This window comes from Phocoena phocoena, chromosome 15 (assembly GCF_963924675.1).
Source record: "Phocoena phocoena chromosome 15, mPhoPho1.1, whole genome shotgun sequence".
NCBI classification, from domain to species: Eukaryota; Metazoa; Chordata; class Mammalia; order Artiodactyla; family Phocoenidae; genus Phocoena; species Phocoena phocoena.
The window spans coordinates 76,850,638-76,867,878 of record NC_089233.1 but is presented as its reverse complement, the minus strand read 5'-3'; the positions used below and the strand labels follow the sequence as shown (position 1 = coordinate 76,867,878).

General features: G+C 54.5%; 1 protein-coding gene across 1 annotated transcript in view; it reads left to right on the top strand.

Annotated features, from left to right (window-relative positions):
* RIPOR3 (RIPOR family member 3) overlaps positions 1-14,526 on the top strand; it is a 28,597-nt gene extending 14,071 nt beyond the window's left edge. Inside the window, exons 9-21 of the mRNA XM_065893085.1 lie at positions 92-217; positions 304-449; positions 2,193-2,322; positions 3,855-4,427; positions 7,219-7,349; positions 8,269-8,392; positions 8,947-9,082; positions 9,712-9,873; positions 10,571-10,732; positions 11,240-11,442; positions 12,706-12,789; positions 13,905-13,995; positions 14,423-14,526. Coding sequence (XP_065749157.1) covers positions 92-217; positions 304-449; positions 2,193-2,322; positions 3,855-4,427; positions 7,219-7,349; positions 8,269-8,392; positions 8,947-9,082; positions 9,712-9,873; positions 10,571-10,732; positions 11,240-11,442; positions 12,706-12,789; positions 13,905-13,995; positions 14,423-14,526 — 2,172 coding nt within the window. The remainder of the gene's footprint in view (positions 1-91; positions 218-303; positions 450-2,192; positions 2,323-3,854; positions 4,428-7,218; positions 7,350-8,268; positions 8,393-8,946; positions 9,083-9,711; positions 9,874-10,570; positions 10,733-11,239; positions 11,443-12,705; positions 12,790-13,904; positions 13,996-14,422) is intronic.
* The last annotated feature ends 2,715 nt before the right edge of the window (positions 14,527-17,241 follow it).

Here is a 17,241-nt window from a genome sequence, read left to right as displayed (position 1 = left end):
TGTCCCCGCCCCAACCCAGTTGGCAGGGAGGGCCCCCAGGCAGGGGGCAAGGGGGGCGGCTGACCCCTCCCTCCGTGGGCCTGGCCCACAGGTGCTCCTGCGCCTGGGCCGCCAGCGCTGGAAGCTGAGGGGCCGGATCGAGTCTGACGACAGCCAGACCTGGGACGAGGAGGAGAAGGTCTTCATCCCCACCCTGCACGAGAACTTGGAGATCAAGGTGGGTGGGGCTTAGGGGCGGGGCCGGGGAGCCGCGGGGGGGCGGGGCTTGGCTCCGACACCACCCAGAACTCCCCATCCCCGCAGGTGACAGAGCTTCGGGGCCTGAGCTCGCTGGCGGTGGGCACAGTGACCTGCGACATCACCGACTTCTTCACAACCCGGCCGCAGGTCATCGTGGTGGACATCACAGAGCTGGGCACCATCAAGCTGCAGCTGGAGGTGCTGTGGAAGTGAGTCGGGGTAGCCGCCTCCCCCTGCCCGGGGCCCACTGCCCCGACTGGAGGCCGGCCCCAAACTCCCACCCAGAGAGGAGGGGGCGGGGTGGGGGGAAGGGGGCTCGCCGTCTCCCTCTGGTGGCCTAACCACGCCTTAGCATCCACCTTGGGCAGCCCTGCCTTCATCCTGCCCCCCAGACAGGCTGGGGCCCAGACCCTTCCCTGCAGCCCTGCCTACCCCACCGCCCCCGCCCCTCTGACTTTTGATTCCCTTCTCACTTTTGACCCAGTGGCTGTTAAAGACCTGGCTGGGGACTTCCCTGGTGGTCCATTGGTTAAGACTCCACGCTCCCAATACAGGGGGCCCTGGTTGGACCCCTGGTCAGGGAAAAAGATCCCACATGCCGCGGCTAAGAGCCCACATGCCACAACTAAGAGCCCGCATGCCGCAACTAAGAGCCCTCATGCCACAGCTAAGAGCCTGCATGCCGCAACTACGACCCAGTGCAGCCAAATAAATAAATATTAAAAAATAAAATAAAATAAAGACCTGGGCTGGCCAGGACCCTTTCCAGCAGCCCCCTGGGCTGGGTTCCTGGGAGAAGCCTGCCTCTGCCCAGGAGGACTGGCTTTGCTGTGCCCACCTCATTTCCCGCTGACCCCTGCCACCCATCAGGCATAACGCCGAGTGGTCACCTTGAGTCCTCCCTGGGCCACAGCCCACAGCCCCATGGATGGGGGACACGCGTGAGAACGACCCCTGCCCAGGGTGGGGCTCTCCACTGTGCATGCCATTTCAGTGATCAATGGTGGTTTCCACAGGTTTTGGTTTTGGTAGCAGAGCTCTTTCTCCCAAATGAAACCTTGGGTTTCGAGGAAATTCCCTTCTCCTCATTCCCCAGGGCAGGTGCAGGAGCAAAGGGGCTGAGACGCACTTCCTCTACTCTGGTGCTTCTTGTGACCAGTTGGGGCCGGTCTCTCCTTCCTCCCTGGGGTGGGGTCCAAGCCGGGGTCACTGGAGCCACTGCCCTCTCCCTGGTGAGCCGGGTGAATTTGGACAAGTGACACCCCAGCTTCAGTGTCTTCATTTGTCTAGTGGGGCCGAGCACGCCTCTCAAGTGTACGGGGCAGGGGGTGGCCCAGCGCCATGCAGCCCCAAGCCGGGCAAGTCCAAGGACCCGGGTATCCCGCCGGCCTGCAGCTGCCCTGGGCAGGCAGGAAGGGTGTCCAGGCAGTGCCTCTGAGCCTCAGGCCCTCGTGGCTGGGCTGGGCCCCAGAAGTTGCGAGCTAGGCCTGTGTGCAGGGAGGCACGAGGCAGGGAGGGCTGACCCACGCCTGCCTGCTCCAAGGGCAGGCGAGGGCCGGGCTGACGCATCACTTCCTCACCCTGGATCTGCAGCCTTCCCTGTGACTGTGACTGGCGCCCCCTGACCGATGAGGAATCTGAGGGGGGCAGTGACGTGGCTAACCCAGAAGACGGCAGAGCCGAGTGTCCACCTCTGGTCTGCTGAGCTTCTCGAAAGGCCTCTAAAGGGGGGTGTCGTTCACCTGTGTGGTGGCCGAGTGCTGCCCCTCGCCATCTGGCTAAGGGCGTTCAGGGCAGCGAGCCTCTGAGAGACGTGGCCAGAAGGGTTGAGAACGTGGATTTGGAGTCCCTTGGCTGTGCCTGCCCCTCCCCGAGCCTCCATCTCCTGGGTCCTGTCTGTGCTCCAGTGTCCTCCGGCCATCGATGACACCCTGGCCTCTGCTCTCCTCCAGCCCATTTGATACAGAGAGCTTCCTGGTGTCGCCCAGCCCCACGGGCAAGTTCTCCGTGGGCAGCAGGAAGGGCTTCTTGTACAACTGGACACCCCCGAGCACCCCCAGCTTCCGGGAGAGATACTACCTGGTGAGTGAGCCTCGCCGGGCAGGGGTGCCATGGTGGAGCTGGGATCGGGAGTGGGGGGTACTCCCCAGGGGCCAGCACAGGGGGCTGGGCTGAGCAGCAAACTTTGGGCTCAGCCTCCCTTGTTTGGGGGTTATCCTGGGTGTTTTTCTGTACTTTTTCTTTCTCGCAGCCAACCCCTCCATTCTGGGGCCTCTGGACTTGGTCCTGGGCTTGGCTGGTTCTTCCGGATGCCTGGGATGGGGTTCTCTGGATGGTTCTACCACCCCAGCCATGACCTTGGCCTCCAGTCTGTTTTACCCTTTAGTATATGTTTCCAGTAGGTAATACCTTGACACCCTGTACAGTAAAATACCTCTTTCCTGTGGCCTCCAGGGACCTGGGTCCCCTCCTTAGCACCAACTACTCTTGTCACCTTCCTCCATATTCCTCCAGAGATGCTCCGTGCCGTCTGGGAGCAGATGCCTCTTTCCCAGCCTTTCTCCCACAGCAGCCCTTAACCGAGTGATGTACTGGACACTGTCATTCCCAGAGCGCTCCTCATTCTTTGCACCGTGCAGCATTCCACATTTGGCTAAAAATCGCACTTTATTTAACAAGATATTGAGGTTCAGTTATTTGCTGTTACCAACGACGGGGCTGTAAATAACCTGGTACACACGTCATCCTGCATGTGTTCAAGTATCTTCCCAAAGCAGGTGCCCCAGTGAGGGTCCAGGGACAGAGACAAAAACAAGGACATTCTGTCAAGCCCAGAGGGAGGGTGATGCTGAGCTGGATGAACCTGTCTCCCGCCTCTGGACCTTAGGTGCGGAAGGCAGCTTTATATGAGCTGGGCAACTTGTGCATTTAGAGGAAACGTGATTGTCTGGCCAGGGTGGTCCCAGTGTACTTTGGTTGAAAAATCATCTATGGTTAAGAGCATGGACTCTGGAGCCAGATGGCCTGGGGTCCAAATTCTGTCTATGCCTTTCATCTGCTGTGTGACCTTGGGCAAGTCATTCAACCTCTCTGGACTTCAATTTCCGTATCAGAGAAATGAGAACAACAGCACCGCCCTGATGGGGCTTTGTAAGGGTTAAATGACTTAGTTAATGAGGAGTGCTTACAAGAATGCCTGGCAAAAACAGATGGTGCTGTCTGAACATCAACCATTATTATTGGTTCGGTTGGTGAGGGGGAGGGGTTCGGGTTTATGTCAGCTCGCCTGGATTAAAACTCTCGCACTTTGATCCTCGCCTGTGTGGCCTGAGGATGAGCCGGTGCCCACCCTCAGGGAGGTGTGGTGATGGTTAAATGAGGTCTGACTCAGAGACTGGGGCTGGAAAGGAGTGCATTAGAGGGGTGATGAGGGATAAGGGCAGAGTGGTGCCAGGCTCTTATCAGCACTTGGGGGCTGCCAGTCACCTTGCTGGACCTCAGTCATCCTGAGAATGTGGGTATGCAGAGCAAGGGTCTGTGGGGGAAGCCCTCTGGGCGCCTCGCTGTGATCCCTGGGGCAGCTGTTGAGGCTGCTCCCGCATCCCCCTCTCCAGTCTGTCCTGCAGCAGCCGGCACAGCAAGCCTTGCTGCTGGACAGGCCGAGGGCCACCTCCATCCTCAGCTGCCTGTCCGACGGTGACCTTCGGGGGCCTGGCCTGCGGAGCCGGAGTCAGGAGCTGCCTGAGATGGACTCCTTTAGCTCCGAGGACCCCCGAGACACTGAGACCAGCACAACAGCATCCGCCTCGGACGTGGGCTTCCTGCCCTTGGCCATTGGCCCCAACACCTCCATTGAAGAGGGGGCCCAGGAGGACCCCCCGCCCCTGGGCCTCCTGCCAGAGGTGTTCCACCTGGCGGAAGGCTCATTTGTGGAGCAGCCTGGGTGGAGAAATTTGGGAGTAGAAAGCCTCGACCTGCCACGGGGCTCCCCCTTCCGCAACCACGAGATCCCCGGAGGCCAGGAAGGCCACGATGAAGCAGAAACCGAGGATGGAGTGGATGGGCCCGGGGTGCCCCTCGAGAGGCCCCTGCAGGATGTCCTGGATTTACTGAGGTCCACGGACCCTGCCCCGCCCCAGCTCCGGGAGCTGGAGTACCAGGTCCTCAGCTTCAGGGACCGGCTGAAGGTACGTTTATTCTTTGCTGGGTGGAAGTCCTGCTTTGCTGACGGTGTGACAACTGGGAGTGAGATCCTGGGGCAGGGAGCCTGGGCCAGCATCCTGGCCTCACCCCTGTGTAACGCAGGTGGGCGATGTCTCCTCTCTGGGCCTCGGTCTCTTCATCAGTCCAATGGGTGTAACAACGGCTCTCAACGACCTGGGAGGAGGATTATAAGAGGAAGTCAGGGCTCAGTGTGGATAACTTGCTCCACGTCCAGCCAGATCCCAGCCCCATCTCACATCTTCTGACCTGGGTGGGTGGGGCTGCGGCTCAGCTTTAAAATTCCCAATTTGGGGCATTCTCAGGGTCAGAGCTGGCACTGTGGGAGGCCCCTCACAGCCACACACCCCACACCAAAACTTCTCCACAGGGCCCATGCCAGGGGCTGTCCTTGGGTGGCTCTCAGAGGTGCTGGCCTGGGCAGGTTATTTCTGTTTTTTTGGTTTACATATACAGATGTACATAAGCTAAAATGTATACTTATATATATATATATATATATATACACATATGGCACATATATACAGCATATATACATACAGCACCTACTTAGACATCAATTTTTTTTTTGGCCGTGCCCCAAGGCTCGTGGGATGTTAGTTCCCCAACCAGGGATCGAACCAGTGCCCCCTGCAATGGAAGCACGGAGTCCTAACCACTGGACCTCCAGGGAAGTCCCCATACAGCAATTACTTTATGGAACCACTGTCTTTTGTGTTCAGTTCACTGGCACTGAAATTGTTTAACAGCTCTGTTCAAAATTCGTTTCGGTTATTCCAGCCCTGACCCCTCCCCTAGCATTACAATTCAGCACAGGTGAAAGTTTAATTTTTCACTTTAGTAACTTTAAAAACACGTTCGCTGTTTACCACTGCTGTGGTCTTTAAAAAGGACCTGCCAGAAAATTTCAAGAAAAAAATTTAAGAAGTAACGTCACCCTTTTTGTATTTCTTAGCGGCGTAAGTATGTAGAACCATTCGGGTCGGCACGCACGCAGCTTTTGCCACATACCTGTATTTTGAAAAATACACTTTGCATAAACACCCTAAAGTAATACCGCAATAGGACAATAATTTTAAACATCTTCGAGGAACTTTTTTTTTTTTTTTTTTTGGGCAAACCAAGTTAGAACAATACAAATGATTATAGGCGATGGTGTTTAGTTTGACTTTTTCAAGAGAAATTATACACATAGGTATAGGTGTATAAATCCACGTATTTATATTCATGTGTATATGTGAGGATTTAATGAGGATTTAATTTTATACGTGTGTATATATATTTATATACACGCAGTTAATTCTCGCTATTCACAGATTCTGTTTTTGCGAATTCATCTACTTGCTAAAACGTGCTCGCGATGCTTTCGTGGTCATTCAGAGGCACGTGCAAAGGGGCAAATAATTGGAGTCACCTGATGTGCAGGTTCCCAGCTGACGCTGAAGGAGATGACGCTCTTCCTTCTTTTCTCAGATCACACTGCACCCAAGTGTCCTTTTCACCGAATATTTAGTGCTACGTTTTCCACATTTCTGTACTTACTTCTGGTGATTTCGCTGTTTGAAACAGCGCCCAAGTGCCAGGCTGAGGTGCTGGCCAGTGTTCCTGACGTGCCTTATGGAGGAAATGTGTGTGTTGGATAAGCTGTGTTCAGGCGTGAGTTAAAATGCCACTGACCTTGGGTTTAGTGTATCAGCGGTACAGTGTCTATATTAACTAAGACGTCTTTAAGCAGACACACAGAAAACAAGGTTACGTATTGATGGGTTGATGAAAATGTTGACCAGAGGCTTACTCCTCTGCATCTCCCCTGGGAGCAATTGTTCAGTTTCAAATCCAGAGATCACGACGTTACACACCGTAACTACCGTGAACAGCAAGAGCTGTGTGTGTGCATGCATCTGTGTGCGCGCGCATATATATATGTATATATGTGTATATGTATATATATATATATATTTTTTTTTTTTTCTATTGGGCAAGGAAATCTCTGCAACTAGTCTTATTCTTCTCTTGTTGCTCAAGGTTTTCTTTTTGGGCTCAACTTTCAGGAGCCCAGTTCTGGCTCTTGGGGCAGCGTCTACTTGGGCTATGCCTTCGGTGCACTTTGTGTGAGACGAGGCCCCTGGGGATGGGAATCAGCCACAGCAGACTTGCCACTGGGAGACTCTGACGACTTGACATCCCCTCCTGCCGCCTCCCCCAGTCAGGGGCTGCCTTAAACTTCCTCTCCTTCCACGTCTCCCCGGGAGAGGAGACACCTGGAACTCAGAGGCTCACCTAGCAGCCTCTGGCCTGGGTTGTTGGGAGTTGTTTGGCCTGACCCACGCCGTATTTAAAAAATAATTTGGAATTAGTTGTCGATAGTTAAAAACTGGGCAGCTCCCCACAAAGTCTAGATTTCCACTTTTTCTTGGAAAACTGAACAATCTGGCAACCTCAGGCCTCACACTCCGGGTGGCAGGTGGCCCTCTTGGGGGAGGGCCCTGCTCTCCAGCTCTCTCCTGTCATTTGCCCTGTCCCTGTGGGTGTTTGTGACCGGTGAGATTTTTCAGATCTGCCCTCCTTCCAGCTGTCATGCCAGACCTTGTCACAGGCCGTTCGGGAGGGGCCTTGGGGACGCGTCCCCTTGCCCGTCCCTGACGCAGGGGATGGCAGCCCTGCTGAGGGACGGTGACCAGGACGCCGTTAGGGTGGGTGTGCTGGGCGGGTGGCCGGGCTGCCCTGAGTTCTGGCTGTCCGTCCATCCGTCCGCAGCCCCGCGGAGCCCGCCGGGAGCAGGCGTCCGCCGAGAGCCTGATGGAGTACATCCTGGAGAGCTTCTCCTTCCTCAGCGCCCACATCACCCCGCACGAGCTGGCCCTGTTTGGGGGTTCCCAGGGTCCCCGGTGAGTGCGCCCGTCCCAGCACGGCCCTGGTGACCAGCCTCGGGGCTGGGGTCTCCCACAGCCCGGCCCTGATGTCTGTTTTCTTTATTGTGGCCCCGGCCCCGCCCCGCACAGAGCAGGTCCTCTGTGACCACTGAGTGAATGAGGATACCTCAGCCTGGCCCTTAGCCTTCTGCTCCCAGCGATGGGCTTTTTTTTTTTTTTTAATCTTAAAAAAATAACAATAGCACACTCAGTAGGACCTCTGACCTCTGCGGAGCAATCGCCCAAGCGACCCCGCTCCCAGTTCCTTCTGCACAACTGCCTGCCCTCACCTGCGACACCAACTGCGTCCTCGGTGAAGCAGCTCCCACCTGCCCACTCGCACTGGCCCGAGCGCTTCTCCGGCACCAGTTCAGCGGCACAGAGGCGTGTGAACAGGCCACATTTCTCCTCTCTTCTCACGGTCCCATGGCGAGGGTGTGGCATCTCCACCCCCCTCAGGGCTCAGGCTCAGCCCCTGCCCGGAGCAGACACAGTGCTGGGTACGCTGTGTGTCACTCACCCCTCACGGCCCCGAGCTTGGGGTTCCTGCCCCCACTTTACAGATGAATAAACTGAGACTAGGGGAGGCTGACTTATCCAGAGTCACAGAGCTAGGAATTAGCTGGAACCTGAGGCTTCTGCTGCAAATTGCACACCCTGCAAGGTGCGGGGGGGGCGGGGGGGCAATGCCATCCCAGCACCTGTTTTGAGTTGTTGCTACCTTTCGCTGCTTCTCCTTTTCTCTTAGTTTTCTCCTCAGTTTAACTCCATCTCCTTGGGACCTGGAGTTCGCCTCCCTGATCAGAGCTCTCCAGAGAGGGAGGGTTTCCTCTACCCTTGGAGGGAGCTGAACTGCTAACCCAACGGTCACCCAGTTCTTCTCAATTCAACTCAGAAAGGACAAGACTCCACCTCCACCGCCAGCGCTGAAAGCGTCGTCCAGGGAGCTCACGGCTGGTGCCCCAGAGCTGGACGTGCTGCTCACGATTCACCTCCGAATCTGCAAAGCACTGCTGCAGGTGGGTGAGGAATGGGGGAGGGTGGGGTGGAGTCGGGGTGGGGTGGCAGGTTCAAAGCGGGGGTGATGGTGGTGGTGCTGGTGAATAGTCATGAGGTCCTTATACAGCCCAAGCCCTAAACCGAAGGCAGTGGTTGCGTCTCTTTGAGGGGCAGATGCCAGGACTCTAATCCAAACTGGCTCAGCCGAAAGGAAATTTTTTGGCTCATAGGATTGAAAGGCCCAGAGGTGGGCTTCAGGCCCAGCTGGATCCAGGGTTTCAAACGTCATCATGACTGTCTTTCCCTCTCTCAGCTCTGCTTTCCTGTGTTGGTTGGCTTCATTTTCTGGCAGGCTGGCTCCTTCCGGTGGCAAAGGTGGCTCCTGGCAGCTCCAGCCTGCATCCTATCGTCTCTACCCCTTTTAGCAAAGGAGGAATCCCCAAATGACAGTCAGGGAGCTACCATCGGGATAGAAGAAAGGATGGGCACAGGGCAGGTGGGCGCCACAGGCATGGTGGTTGACCTCAGAGGGCATGTTCTGTGCTAACCCGGAGCATCATGGGTTGCTTCCCAGAAACTGGACTCTCCTAACTTGTCGAAGATGGTCCAGGAGTGCCTTCTGGAAGAGGCTGCACAGCAAAAACAGATTCTGGAGACGCTTTCTGTGCTTGATTTTGAGAAGGTCAGCAAGGCGACATGCATTGAAGAGAGTAAGTGCCTGTCCTCCATCCACGGACTGCCCGTGTGCGTGGCAGGAAGTGATGAGGATGAAAGCCCAGGGGGCCTCCTCTCCCTTCCCAACACCCAGAGTTAAATGGAGCCCAGGGGACATGAGTGGGGGCAGTGGCTGGGATCAGACACACACTGTGGGGTGGGAAGGGAGGCCCGCTAGCCTCGGTCAGCTGTGTGACTCTGGGCAAACGATTCACCTCTCTGAGCCTCAGCTTCCCCATCTGTATAGGGGAGGCCGCTGGGTAGGTGTCAGTGAAGGAACCCCAGGACACATTCAGGGTATACAGTGTGCGGTCAAACAGTAGCTGTGACCCCAGTTCTGCCTCTGCCGCCTCCATGGGACTTCCCCTTGTCCATAAGGAGAGGCTGGTGACAGCAGCAGCCCCAGGGTTGTCGTGAGGGCTGCACGTGGTGACCCAGATGAGGTGCTCACAGCCGAAGCTGCTTGTCTCTGCGGGTCACAATGGGACGTGGGAAAGGGACTCTGCATTAGGCCAGGCCATCCCTCCTCCCCGACCTCTCAGGGCCTAGTGGAAGGACATCTCTGGGCTTCCTCACTGCCTGCTGTTCCCCACCGCCAGTCAGGCTTCTGAGCCTGGGCTTTCAGTCATCCCGCAGGCCACGCGGAGGAAGGGGTGCCTGAAGCTGTGGAGAGGCTGCACGGAGCCCGGCGCGGTCCTGTACTGCCCTGGTACGGTGCTGCTGGACCAGCTCAAGAAGACGTTCCTGTACAGAGTCAGAGGGAAATACCCGGGACAACTGGAAATAGGTAGCCCCCTGCCTGTGCCCACCCGCCTCAGAAATGCTTTGTGGGGCCTTCAGCATTGCCTCGGCAAGCCTCCTTGTAGCCCCATCTCCACCTCTGCGAACGCCTTCTCGGCATGAAGTGGAGGCCTTTCTGAAATTGACAACAAGGCATCTCCTTTTCCTGGGGAGAGGAGGGAGGAGTCCGTGAAGGTGGGAGGCTGCAAACGTTAGTGGGCTCGTGCACCTTTCTGATTCCATGGCTTCCACCAGAACCTTAGAGGGGTTGAGAAGGAGCCTTTATGGGAAGGTAGGCGGGACTTTACCTGCCCCATAGCGGTGTCTTGAATCTTGGCTGGACTCTTTCCCAGAATGCAGAGCTGCAGCACTTTTCTCTGTTGACAACTGAAGGGTGACATACTCCAGGCAGTGGCTCTGGGCCTTAAGCAGTTCTAACCACCTGCATATTCCCAGGCCCCGGCTCTGTGATTCACATCGAGGGGCAGGTGGGGCCCAGGGCACACGGATGCACCGCAAGACTCCCAACTCGGGCCTGTGGGCCTTAGCTGGAGCACGCCCCACGCAGGCGCCGGGGGCGCAGGGAGGGATACCCACCCACACGCCATCAGAGAGCCTTTAAAGTGACCCGGCCGTGGCCGGCTGAGCGGCGCCAAGGGGGCGGGGTCTCGGTCTCCCCTCACGTCGTGTCTGTGTGCTGCCAGTGTGCCGCAGGCTCCTGGAGCAGGTGGTCAGCTGCGGCGGGCTGCTGCCCGGAGCCGAGTTCCCTGAAGAACAGACCATCACCTGGTTCCAGTTTCACAGCTACCTGCGGAGGCAGAGCGTCTCCGATTTGGAGAAGCACTTCGCTCAGCTCACCAAGGAAGGTACGGGCTGGGGTGGGGGGCACATGGCCTCAAAGCAACACACTGACGACAAAGGAGTGTCCATCGTGGAGACCCCTGTCTCGGCTCGGCTCTGGGAAGCCAGTGTTTCAGAATCACTGTGTCTTTCTCCTCCAGCTGTTCTTTCGAGAACCAGATTTAAGTAGATTCTACTTTCAGCCCACGTAGAAATGAGCTCCCAGGGCAGGAGGCTTTACAAAGCACAGAGCAGAGGTCAGAACTGGACAGGAGGGCTATTGCTGGGCTGGCTGGAGTCCCTGAAGTATGGACCTGGGGTTTATTCATTTTCAGGGTGTATTTGATCCCTTGCTAGAAAGCCTTTCTGGAGATTCCAGGAGGCCCCCTTTGAGACCAATCCAGACTGTCCACTTGGTGATCACACGGGCTTGTCCTGGGATTTGCTTCTCCCTGGCTAATGCACAAGCCACAGCTGTCCAACCCGGCGCAATCAGAGGGGACCCCGGGCCTCCTTTTTTCTGTCTCTTGTAGTAACACTCTTTGAGGAGCTGCAGTGCGTGGGCCAGGCCAAGACAGTCAGGAAGCTGAAGGGGAAGCAGCTGGGCCAGCTCCAGCCCCTGCCCCAGACGTTGAGGGCCTGGGCGCTGCTCCAGCTGGACGGGACCCCACGGGTGTGCAGGGTGGCCAGTGCTCGCTTGGCCAGCGCAGCCAAGAACAAGAGCTTTCGGGAAAAGGTACGGTGTGGGAGGCGGCAGCCCCTGGCTGCAGGTGTGTGAGTTGGGGGGAGGTGGAGGGAGGTAGGCTTCCTCTCGGAAAAACAGGGAGCAGTGAGTGACTGGGGGCTGCATCTGCGGCCGGTATGTTGATGCAGAGATACTCCAGACAGGAACACAGCCTTCCGCAAGCCCTCACCACTGGCAGCAGCCAGCCAGCCCCGGGGAGGGAGCTGGCATTGCCAGGCGACCAGTGGCTAGCAGCATGCCACGTGCTCCCCACCTCATTCAGCTCAGTGTTTCTAAAGCACCTTCTCTCTTCTGTCTCTGAGATGTCACCTGCACGTAGAATGTCTCTTAGAATTCTGACAGTCACCCTCATTTACTTTCAACTAATGTGTGTGGCTGGCTGTTTCGTTGTGCTCGGTTCACTTGAAAACCAAGAGATTGGACCCCTCTGCCTCTTAGGTTCCTGAACACCTGTGACTCTTCTAGATTTCGGGTACCAGCCCCCGTGGTGGGAGAAGGGCAACACTGGGGCCTTGGTCTTGGGCTCACCCAAGTGCCAGGCACATCCCCACTGGCCCCTCCCCCGTGCTTAATAGCCCTTACAACAATTTTGCAAAGCAGTTGCCAGCTTTCTTTTCCAGCTGAACCGACTTGGCCACATGGTCATGTGACTGACGGGGCGGGGCCAGAGCTGTGACTGGAGAAGAGTGAGGAAAGGAAGAGATGCTTTTCCTTCTGGCCAAGGCAGCAGCCTCACCGAGGCTCCCTCTGTGTTCACTTCTTTCTGCTGTCCCCGCTGGACAGTGGGTTTCTCTGATTCAGCATTTTTTTTTTTTTTTTTTGTGGTACGCGGGCCTCTCACTGTTGTGGCCTCTCCTGTTGTGGAGCACAGGCTCCGGACGCGCAGGCTCAGCGGCCATGGCTCACGGGCCCAGCCGCTCCGCGGCATGTGGGATCTTCCCGGACCGGGGCACGAACCCACGTCCCCTGCATCGGCAGGCGGACTCTCAACCACTGCGCCACCAGGGAAGCCCTCTGAGTCAGCTTTTTATCTAGATGGCAGTTTCAGAACGCATTTTGTAAACAGTACTAGAGAAAAAGAGTTTTCTTATGTCGTGACCCTCAGCCCAGGGACCAGCGTTTTTAGATAAATTGAATGCCGCAGCCTACAACTCGACACTGTGCACACCTGCTGTCAGCATTCGGGGGATGAGCCGTGGGCACCGTGGACTTTGCTCTCACCAGCCCCCCGTCCACAGTAACCTCATTTCCTAGGCTTTGCTCTTCTACACCAACGCCCTGACCGAGAACGATGCAAAACTCCAGGAAGCTGCGTGCGTGGCGCTAAAACATCTCAGGGTGAGTTTAACCCGTCCTTGGTGGGGATAGAGGGAAGCCTGCTTGTGGTTAATGCTGAAGTTAGTTCATTTCAAAATGATCCCACTGGGACCGAAAGAAAGAAAATCACTGCCAGTGAAGAAGCACCGTAAAGAGCTGGTTGTAGAGGAACAGCCACCAGCTCCAGCAGCAGAAGCTCTGATGGCAGAGGTCCCTCGGAAACAGTGCCCGTTTGCTCTGGCTTGGTGTGAACAAGCAGGTGGCCCCAGAGACTCACTTTTGAGCTCTTGGATTATATGGTTTAATATCCTCAATGAAAAATGTTCTAAGAACACAATAAGCTCATTGTAGAAAAAAGAGAGTGTAAAAATACAGCAATGCAAAAATTATCCATCCTAATTCTTGAGCATCTCTGTGCATAAAGCTTTTAAAATTTATATGGAATTCTGCATTACTTCCTTAGGCTAGACTTAGTGCTATCCCAGGGCCGGAGAATGCATTGATAAATGTTCTTGAGACTCCTGATACCACACACCCCTTTACACTCCCAAAAGCAGACAGGAGGGCATGCCCGCTTTACCTCAATCCCATCTTCATTTGTAACCCTTATTTAAAAAAAAAATCATTGCCATTCTGCTAGATGAAAAATGGTCCAATACAGACTAAATTCATTCTGGAATGAACCGGCAGGAAATTCTACAAGGACCATCTGGTTATAATCAAATAACCAGTGAGTGTTAGGGTGCCCACTAGGGGGAGCTAAAGTGCACTCTGGTCCTTGGCCCTGGAGGTGATCAGGTGGTCAGCTGTGCCTGAACCAGGTCAGACCTCCTCTCCTGGTCTGACCAGGAGGGCAGGGTTGGGAGAAGAAGACAGGGTAGAATGGTCCAGGAGAAAGCAGGTGTTCTCATTTCCAACACGGGCCTTTCCAAAGGTGTCAGGATTGAAAACATGAGATGCTGCCAGTGGCACTTTGATGAACCTGAGGCCACAGGAGAAACCTGGAAGCCTTCGGAGAAGGAAGGGGCTGAAGCCGCAGAGACCATGCTAGGGCTGGTCCTGCAGGGTTTATAAAAGTGGATACCTGTTCCTTAAAATGCCCCCTAATGGTCCCCCTTTCCCCCAACCTCAAACAGGGCATCGAAAGCATTGATCAGATTGCCCGCCTGTGCCAGTCTGACGTGGAGGCCGTGCGAGCGGCAGCCCGGGAAACCACGCTGTCATTTGGTAACGTACAGCATCCAGCGTTTCGAAGTGCAGTGGGGTTGCTGGGGCCCGTAGAAAGGTTGTGCCAGAGAGGCCACAGCCAGCTCTCACGTGACACAAAATAGCACATGGGACGGGCACCGTTAGCAACCTGTTTGACTGCATTTGGCCAAGGCCGGTTTCCTTTATGGCTGAGGTGGCCGTTTACGACCCTTGGGAATGAAAGCCAGATGCGAGGCAGGATTAAGGTTCAGCAGGCTCTGTCTTGGACAAAGGGACGAGGCCCTGGGGTCCCTGTGAGCCAGTCCCAAAGGCTCCCCACCCCCTACCCTTTACAGCAGCACCGGAGGCCTAGGCGTCTGGAAGTACTAAGGCCACCTTGGCTCACCAGTGTAGGAAAGAGCGAGGTGGGGAGACAACCCAGTGACAGATGACCTTAATATTTCAGGTGAAAAAGGACGCTTAGCTTTTGAGAAGATGGACAAACTTTGCTCAGAACAAAGAGACGAAGCCTTTGGCCAGGAGGCAGATGTTGAAATCACAATATTTTAAAAAGCCTCAGCTAATGAGCCCAAATCCGGCACCTTTGTTTTTGCTGCTGCCCGGCCTCGACACAGGGAGGGCTTCGGGTGGAGGTACACGGTGCGCTCTCCCAAGAGCGTGAACTGGCCAGAGCTGCTGCCGGACTCTGGGCCAGTTACGAAGCCCCAGGGCACAAGTGGGACTTCTGTGCGGGAGCATAACAAGGGGCTGCACGGCACTTAGAGGGCTGCACTTCAGTCAATCAGCCTTTGGCTTTGAGAATCGGCCTGACCTTCCCCGGGGGCAGAGCCAGGTCAGTGCCAGCCAGCCACGTCACGAAGGGGCCGAGGCCAGGCAGGCGGAGGCCTGGAATCAGCAGGTCAGCTGGCTCAGCACTTCTGGTTCACTAAAGACTGGGACTGAGGAGGCGAGCAGACCGAGCGTCCCTGCTGAGGACAGAACTCGAGTCGTTCCCACAGCAGCAGGTGTCACTGTGGGGAGGGCAGAGCCAGGGTTTCGACGGTTCGCCCCCTCAGCCCGAGCTGCAGCCCAAGCGCCACAGGGGAGCCGGCTGGCGGCCTGCTGACCGTGGGCCTTATTTTCACTGTGGTTCAACAGCACAAAGGAAACAAGAACATGCCGTCAGCCGAGAAGTCTTGAGTGCCATTTGCTTTGACCTCACTCATCAGAATGGAATCCATTTTCTGAAGCAAGTCAACTTAGGGCTTATTAAATAAATTGCTTCAGAAGCCATAAGCTAGTTTGAAGAAAGATTTTACTGAACATCATGTTTAAAGCAGGAAAATTAATTTCCTATTTAAGTCTATTAAAACACCCCGACGTGTCCTGGGCTGTTTCTGGGTTAAGAATGTAGAGGTACCCTGGGGTCTGGATGTGGTATCAACAATGGCATTGGAAAGCTCTGTAACTTAAACATGCTCATTTACACTTCCTGTATATATTCTGTGCTTTTTGGTTTAACTCAGTATTTATTTGCCTTGTCCATATGTTGTTTTCTGAAATTTCAATTAAAATAACTTTTTATTGGTGTTCCACTCTACCTGAAAAAAGTGGAGGGTAGTGGTTGTTTTCTGGAATATCCTGAGGGAAGAAGCCATCCCTGCTGTCCCTCAGTGCTCTCTTTCCAACGTGACATAGATGCAGGGGTAGAGGAGGGCGGCCTCAGGGCAGGGCTGCCCCTTGGACTCTCCACGTGCTCTCTGAGGCTCCCGGAGTCCCCACTCCTTACAGAGACCAGGCAGCGTGGCCCTTCTCTGGCCTTGGGCCCTGACTTCTGCTTAGTTACAAATTTAGTTATATTTTTTTCCACATTGGCATTCCTCCTCTTCATGAAAGCTTAGATATCGTTTTTTTTTTTTTTGTATCTGAAAACGATTGAGGTGACGACAGTGGGCGTGACACCACCACCCAGGTCCCCACTGTCCTTGCTGGGTGTTGTGTGGTCACATGACCACAGACGTTGTTTCTGGGTTCCATGGATGTTGCTGAGGGGCCACAGCATAAACAGTTTACTCAGCAGCCAGCTTTGAAACAGTCATAAAACCTTGAAGGATATAAGGGAATTCTTGGTAGTATTCCTGCAACATTGTGCAAGTCTGAAATTATTTCAGAACAAGAAGTTGAAAAATCACTTTAGGGGAGACTTACATTTAATTCTGTACACGCAAGGAAGACTACACGAATTGTTTATACTTCACTGTTACCTCTCAGTGTCAGTCTCCACTGATGTGTCAGTTCCACATCAAATGTGACCCGGCAGAGGTGCTGAGACATGGCCACCGTTGTGTCTTACAGGCAGCTGGCTAAGGGACACACGTTCTTGAGGTTTGAGCAGTTCTTCAAACAACCTTTATAAATTCATTAAGTTATCCAAAGGCCCTAACACTTGAAAAGGTGAGTTTTGTTGTTGTTGCTGAAATGGGTTGAGGCCTGAAGCACTGAATAAACACGAGGCAGGGAAAGTGCCCCCAGCCCAGAGGCACCCACGACTCCAGGAGGCCGCCGTCGTAATCCTCAGATGCGGAAAAACTATAACCCCTCTTGACTGACAACATATGCTTCACATCAGCAGGGATGGAAAGAAAACAGAAGTTGCCCAGCCTGGTTTAGGCCTATTAAGCAAAGAAATGGGAAGCACCCCAAAGCCATGTTCTTTAGAAAAAATTTTTTATTGTTGCAACTAAAATGCAAACCCATCATTTATATGGCAAGTTGGAAAACTGTACAGTTTGACAGTTCTGTGAGGTCACAGAAGACCCTGAGACGCGCCCCCCCGCCCCCCATCATGCATCCATGTATACACACACCTGAAAAGGTATCATACCAAAACACCTCGCTTTTTTTTGTTTGTTTTTATTTTTGTAAAAATGGTTTATTCTATGGCCATCGTAAAAAATAATGACCTGATGAGTAAATATTGGCTTAAGGCATATAGCAGAGCAGCTCGCTACTTCTCTAACATACGTGTGACAAGATGGAGAACCATCTGTTTTCCAAGGATAGGAGGTTAAACCAGTATATCCATTTTGAAATGCTACTATATATACACACCAAACTACTACATACATATACAGGACTTAAAATAACAAACAAGCCCAACTCAAAAATGCTTACAGCCTGGCACCTCAGTCTTATCCACACCTCACCAAGGCTCTGCAGGGCGATGCCTCAAATGTTCCCACCACAGACTTTCTCTGCACGAGCTTCTAACACGTGAAAGGCAAA